Source organism: Physeter macrocephalus, chromosome 2 (genome assembly GCF_002837175.3).
Source record: "Physeter macrocephalus isolate SW-GA chromosome 2, ASM283717v5, whole genome shotgun sequence".
NCBI classification, from domain to species: domain Eukaryota; kingdom Metazoa; phylum Chordata; class Mammalia; order Artiodactyla; family Physeteridae; genus Physeter; species Physeter macrocephalus.
The window spans coordinates 15,116,100-15,123,130 of NC_041215.1; the positions used below are offsets into that span (position 1 = coordinate 15,116,100).

The 7,031-nt window shown below is 50.2% G+C and overlaps 1 protein-coding gene across 4 annotated transcripts in view; it reads right to left on the reverse strand.

Moving 5' to 3' along the window:
• The window catches only part of PGPEP1 (pyroglutamyl-peptidase I), a 36,433-nt gene extending 35,000 nt beyond the window's left edge, over positions 1 to 1,433 (reverse strand). For 2 of the 4 annotated variants that reach the window (XM_024134150.3, XM_024134149.2), the window contains exon 1: positions 1,313 to 1,433. In XM_024134150.3, the coding sequence (XP_023989918.1) occupies positions 1,313 to 1,346 (34 nt within the window). In that variant the 5' untranslated portion in view covers positions 1,347 to 1,433. Of the gene's footprint in view, positions 1 to 685; positions 865 to 1,312 lie in introns of those variants that run through there. The other 2 variants (XM_024134148.3, XM_007116915.4) reach the window with 2 other exon arrangements.
• Between the last annotated feature and the right edge of the window lie 5,598 nt (positions 1,434 to 7,031).

Here is a 7,031-nt window from a genome sequence, read left to right on the forward strand (position 1 = left end):
GGGCCCCGCAACGGGAAAAGCCCCAACAGAAAAAAAAAAAAAAAAAAAAAGAAAACCTAAGAAAGGCTGTCATTGAACCATGGGTCACTCCAGCTGAGCCAAGTGTCCCAAGTGGTATCATGGCCCTGGGAGGGATACTGTTCCCTGGAACAGCAGGGGGCCCCCAAGTAGGGTCAGAACCTCTCCACCCCTTTCCTCCTCAGGCATGGACCAAGTATGAGTCCCAGCTCAGCCACTTACAAACAAGGTGACCTCTGTGAACCTCAGTTTCCCCCTCTGCAAAATGGAGACAGTAAAGATCTAATGAGCTCATGCAAGAAAAATGCCCAGTCCCGTGGCTGCCTGCTGAGTCAGGACTAAAGTAATAAATAAGCAGATATAGGAGGGCTGCAGGGGAAAGTGATCCTCTGGCAACTTGACACACCTGTTTGTCAGATAAGTGGCTTCTTCCATATTCCTGGGAATTCCAGGACCAGCCCAAACCTCCCTGGACCACAATATACCTGTTCGAACCTTAGCTGGATTTCTCACTCTGACCCCTCCTGACAGGGTCAAAATACCGCACCCCCCCGATCAGAGGCCTGGCAGAAATTGACCGCACACGAGGCTCCGAGGTGGAGTCTCCTAGAGGAGAAGCAGTTAGTTTTAGGGAGTCGGTGACAGTGGGGCGGGGGTCCAGGCTCACCCACAAACAGCCCGAGCAGGAAAGATTTTGACCAAGACAGTCCTTGGGACAAGCGGAAGAACGGCCGGGCACCCGAGGTTCCCCGAACTTCACCTGCCTCTGCCTCGGGGGAGCAGCCCCCCATTAGCGCAGGGCTCAGGGAGCAGTGGCTGGCAAGAGATTAACTTGTCACGGGGCACTTCCTGCCCGTAAATCGGCCTTTGTCCCCTGGGACCGGGGGTGGTGACAAACCCGACCTCGGGAGGGGCAGGGAGGAGTCCAGTCCAGCCTGCCTGCCGGGCAGACACAACAAACAGGTACCCGAAGGGTCCCCGTCCCCAACCGGGGAAGGAAGGAGGCCAGAGGGGCCTGCTCCGTGTGGGGCACTTGCCAGGACCCCCACGTCCTTCCCTGCCCCGACTCCTGACATTGGGACCACAGGGGCGCCCCCTTCTCCACTTTCTCTGTCGCGCGGACTGAGCTGGGCTCCCGTGGGCGATGACATCTTCCAAACCTGAGACGACTTCTAGCACCTGCCCCACCCGGGCCACCACGCTTCTTCCGGCCCCGCTGCCTCCGGAGCCGCCCGACCCGCCCCCGCCACGGGCCGCGGCTGCCGCGGCCGCCATCAGAGCACTACCCGCGTACCCGTCACCACCACCGCCTTCCTGGGCTGCTCCATGGCGGGCTCAGGCTGCGCCTTTGACCCACTCCTGTCCGGTCTGGCGAGCCCGCTGCCGCCGCAGCCGCCGCTCTGCCACCGCGCCGCCCCGCCTCCAAGCCCGGTCCCGCCCCGCCCTGGGCCCCGCCCCCGGCCGGACCGCTGGGCGTGCGCGTCCCCGCGACCAAGACGCAGAGTGCACGCCCCATCCCTAACTCTCCCCACAGTAGTGCGTGGTTGCCCCCACTCCCCAGCCTCAGTTTCCCCACCCGTAGGATGGGGACAGTTCGTCCTGCAGGCTGTGGCCGCTTGAACTCGAGTCACGCGCTGGGGACGAGCCGGTTATTCATTCCACAATGTTCACCGATCGCTTGCTGTGAGTTATATCGGTGCCCCCCCACCTCCCTGTGAGCAAGGCTCCATTATTCGGCCCCTTTTACAGATGAGGAAACTGAGGCATAGTTCGGAACGCCATTCACCTAAAGCCTCCTGGGGTCACAGATGCGGCATTCAAGACAGGAGTTTGGGGGGGGGATGAAGTAAAGTGAAAACCGGGCACCGACAGCTGGGTGGTGCCCAAAGCAGGCTCCTGTGTTGCTAAGGAGGCTGATGTGGCCCCAGATACCTGGGCCTCCCCTCCCTCCTTCTCCCCAATACACAGCTGCTCTAGACCCAGCAGTCCTCCAAGGGCCCACCGAGCACAGTCCCACCTTAGGGCCTTTGCACTTGCTGTTTCTTCTGCCTGGAACATGCCCTACAGGTTCCTGCAAAACTAGTTGCTCCTTCAGGGCTCAGCTGGAACATCACCTCCTCCTAGGGGTCCTCCTCACCCTGGCTGAAATCCCCCACCCCAACTCACCACCACCCCAGTAGGTCCATCTCATTTCCTTGTTTCATCCTCTTCAGAGCAGCAATCACATTCAGAAATCATTCCTTTATAGGCACTGCTTTTCTTTCTTTAAAAAAATTATTTATTTATTTATTTATTTTTGGCTGCGCATGGGCTAGTTGCGGTGAGTGGGGGCTACTCTTCATTGTGGTGCGTGGGCTTCTCATTGAGGGAGCTTCTCTTGTTGCCGAGCACGGGCTCTAGGCACACGGGCTCAGTAGTTGTGGCTCAGGGCTTAGTTGCTCCCCGGCATGTGGGATCTTCCCGGACCAGGGCTCGAACCCGTGTGCCCTGCGTTGGCAGGCAGATTCTTAACCACTGGGCCACCAGGGAAGCCCGACACTGCTTTTCTGGTTTATTTCCCATTTCCTGCCCTGACTTCCAGAGCAGGGTTATGTCTCCATTAGAACCTTGTGCCTGGCACACAGTAGGTCCCCAACCCACATTCAGCAGAGGCAAACATTCTTCCAAAAATAGCCAAAAAATACGGCTGAGTTTCTGGCCACATCCTTAGAAACAGGACTGGACCTTGGACGTGGGTCACTGACACCTCATTCCAAGCAGCCTTGGCCCAGATTAGTCAGGGTGCTGACCAAGGACCATCTGCCTCTGGCCCAGGCCTCAGCATATCCAAGGCAATGTTCTCTGAACTGCCCGGGAGCGTTGTTTGCAAGCTCAGGCCAGAGGTCACACACTCAGTGGCTATTTTGGTCTCTGGCAATTTCAGGTAGAATTCAGAAAATCTGAAATCCAGCCTGGGCCAGCTGTGGGAGCGAGACCTCAGCCAAGAGCAAGAAAAGAACAGAAGAAAAATCTCACCAAGAATCTGGTTTTATAACTCAAACATGTAATAAGTGTCTGGTACAAAGTGCATGTATTGCTAGAAGCTGGGGTTGTGAAGAGAGGAAAACCACAGAGGGTTTCATTCCCCCCCACCCGCCATCGCATTGGGAAACAAAAAAAAAGAGGAAATTGATGACACCAAGTTAGCGGTGATCAGAAAAACTGAGTCACATGCTACTGCCGAGAGTGATGTGGGTAAAAGTTAGTATTCACTGGATGCAGGCCCTGTTTAAGCACATCACTGATGTTCTCTTTTTTAATATCACAAATCTTTGGAGGGAGGAACTATTCTTATCCCATTTTGCAAGTAAGGAAAAGGGACCCAGAGCAGCTAAGCCACTCGTCCCAAGTCACACATGGAAGGGGCTGGGATTTGGAACAGAAATAAGTGGGTGAGTCCTTAGGGAAGGAAAAGCAGGACCAAAGTCCTTAAGGAAGGACAAGAAGGGCCAAAGAAAGCTGACTAGAGGGGCTAAGTTGTGTGTTCACAGTCTGGCTTTGCAACAGTGGAAGAAGCAGCTCAGTGCCTCTGAGTGGTGAGGTGAAGGGAGGGGGAGGGATGGAGAGCTCTTTATTTAAAAAACCAAGATGGTTACATTGGAAAGCCAAGTGCAGTAAAGTGGTGCAGCTACTGTGGAAAAGTCTGGCAGTTCCTCAAGAAGTTAAACATGGTTACCATAGGCCCCAGCAATTCCACTCCTAGGGATAAAGCCAAAATAATTAAATAGGTGTCCAAATATTATAGGTGAAAGTTCATGACAGCACTATTCACAATCGCCAAAAGAAAAGAAAACAAATGTTCATCAGCAGTTAAAGAAACAAACCGTGGTCCATTCATACAATGGAATATTACTCAACAGTGAAGAAGAATGAAGCATTGACACATGCTACTGCATGGATGAACCTTAAAACACCAGGCTAAGTGAAAGAAGCCAGACTCATAAGGCCACATACTGTATGATTCCATTGATATGAAATGTCCAGAACGGGCAAATTCATAGAGACAGAAAGCAGATTAGTGGTTGCCAGGGGCTGCAGGAGGGGAGATGGTAAGTGACTGCTAATGGGGACAGGGTTTCTTTTGGGGGTGATGGAAGTGTTCTGAAACTAGATAAGAGGCAATGGTTGCACAGCATGCTGAATGTATTTAATGCCACTGGATCATATACTTTATTTTTTAAATTTTATTTTTATTTATTTATTGGCTGCGTTGGGTCTTCATTGCTGCATGCTGACTTTCTCTAGTTGTGGCGAACGGGGGGCTACTCTTCATTGCGGTGTGCGGGCTTCTCATTGTGATGGCTTCTCTTGTTGCAGAGCACGGGCTCTAGGAGTACGGGCTTCAGTAGTTGTGGCTTGTGGGCTGTAAAGCGCAGGCTCAGTAGTTGTGGCGCACGGAGATAGTTGCTTCGCAGCATGGGGGATCTTCCCAGACCAGGGCTCGAACCCGTGTCCCCTGCATTGGCAGGCAGACTCTTAACCACTGCGCCACCGGGAAGTCCCTGGATCATACACTTTAAAATGGTTGAAGTGGTAAGTGTTATGTGTATTTATCACAATGATTAAAAAAAAACAGCGTGGAAGCATTGATGGAATGAAAAACAAATGTCAGAGTAAGAAAAATGTGTTTGCAAATGCAGAAAATATCTGAGGAAGGAAGAGTAAGAACTTGATAACAGTGGGGGCTTTGGGGAGGGAACCAGGATATGGGGGAGGTGAAAGTGGGGGTGGAGGGGAGACACCCTCAGCATTTCTTCCACTGTGTGCATACATGGACTACTCAGAAATAAAAGATGAGGGCTTCCCTGGTGGCGCAGTGGTTAAGAATCCACCTGCCAAGGCAGGGTACACGGGTTCCGGGAAGATCACACATGCCGCGGAGCAACTAAGCCCATGAGCCACAAGTACTGAGCCTGCGCTCTAGAGCCCGCGAGCTGAAGCTACTGAAGCCCACATGCCTAGAGCCCATGCTCTGCAACAAGAGAAGCCAACGCAAGGAGAAGTCCGCGCAACAAAACAAAGAGTAGCCCCTGCTCGCCGCAAATAGAGAAAGCCTGCACACAGCAACGAAGAACCAACACAGCCAAAAATAAATAATAAATAATTTTTTTAAAAAAAGAAATAAAGATGATACACTCTCTTTTTTAAAAAACACCACTCAATTTTTAAAAATTGTGGTAAAACCATAAAATTGACCATTTTCAAGTGTACAGTTCAGCAATGTTAAAAGTACATTCTTCACATTGTTGTGCAACCAACCTTCAGAACTCTTCATCTTGCAAAACTGAAACTGTACCCACGAAACAACTTTCCATTTCCCCCCCACCCCAGCCCCCGGCACCCACCATTCTACTTTCTTTCGCTGTGAATTTCACTGCTTCTAGGGATCTCATATGAATGGAATCATACAGTATTTGTCCTTTTGTGACTGGCTTATTTCACTTAGCATAATATCCTCAAGGTTCATCCATGTAGTAGCATGTGTCAGAATGTCCTTCCTTTTTAAGGCTGAATAATATTCCACTGTATGAATGGGCCATATTTTGTTTATCCATCTATCCATCAATGGACACCTGGGTTGCTTCCACTTTTTGGCCATTGTGAGTAATGCTGTTGTGAACACATGGATACACAAGTATCTTTTTGAGATCCTGCTTTCAATTCTTTAGACCATTCAACTTTTCTAACTTCCTATTTGGAAATATTTTAAGACTGACAAAGTTGCAAAAATAGTTCCCTCTCCATGGACACTTAACTAAACCATTGGCAAAAACAGGATATTGGGGCTTCCCTGGTGGCACAGTGGTTAAGAATCTTCCTGCCAATGCAGGGGACACAGGTTCAAACCCTGGTCCGGGAAGATCCCACACGCAGCGGAGCAACTAAGCCCGTGCGCCACAACTACTGAGCCCGCGTGCCACAACTACTGAAGCCCACGCACCTAGAGTCCATGCTCCGCAACAAGAGAAGCCAGTGCACTGCAACGAAGAGTAGCCCCTGCTCGCTGCAACTAGAGAAAGCCCGGGCGCAGCAACGAAGACCCCACGTAGCCAAAAAATTAATTAATTAATTAATTTTTAAAAAAAAAACAGGAAATTGACGGTACGATGTAATGGACTCAGGTACCACACCTTATTTCCCGGAGTTGTAAAAACAAACAAACAAAGAAACAAAACAAACAAACAAAAACATTTCATTTGTGAAGAATTTTTCCTCTTAAAATTTCTATGCAATTTTCTTAGGGAGAGGGCTTCCCTGGTGGCGCAGTGGTTGCGCGTCCGCCTGCCGATGGTAGTAGCATGTGTCAGAATGTCCTTCCTTTTTAAGGCTGAATAATATTCCACTGTATGAATGGGCCATATTTTGTTTATCCATCTATCCATCAATGGACACCTGGGTTGCTTCCACTTTTTGGCCATTGTGAGTAATGCTGTTGTGAACACATGGATACACAAGTATCTTTTTGAGATCCTGCTTTCAATTCTTTAGACCATTCAACTTTTCTAACTTCCTATTTGGAAATATTTTAAGACTGACAAAGTTGCAAAAATAGTTCCCTCTCCATGGACACTTAACTAAACCATTGGCAAAAACAGGATATTGGGGCTTCCCTGGTGGCACAGTGGTTAAGAATCTTCCTGCCAATGCAGGGGACACAGGTTCAAACCCTGGTCCGGGAAGATCCCACACGCAGCAGAGCAACTAAGCCCGTGCGCCACAACTACTGAGCCCGCGTGCCACAACTACTGAAGCCCACGCACCTAGAGTCCATGCTCCGCAACAAGAGAAGCCAGTGCACTGCAACGAAGAGTAGCCCCTGCTCGCTGCAACTAGAGAAAGCCCGGGCGCAGCAACGAAGACCCCACGTAGCCAAAAAATTAATTAATTAATTAATTTTTAAAAAAAAAACAGGAAATTGACGGTACGATGTAATGGACTCAGGTACCACACCTTATTTCCCGGAGTTGTAAAAA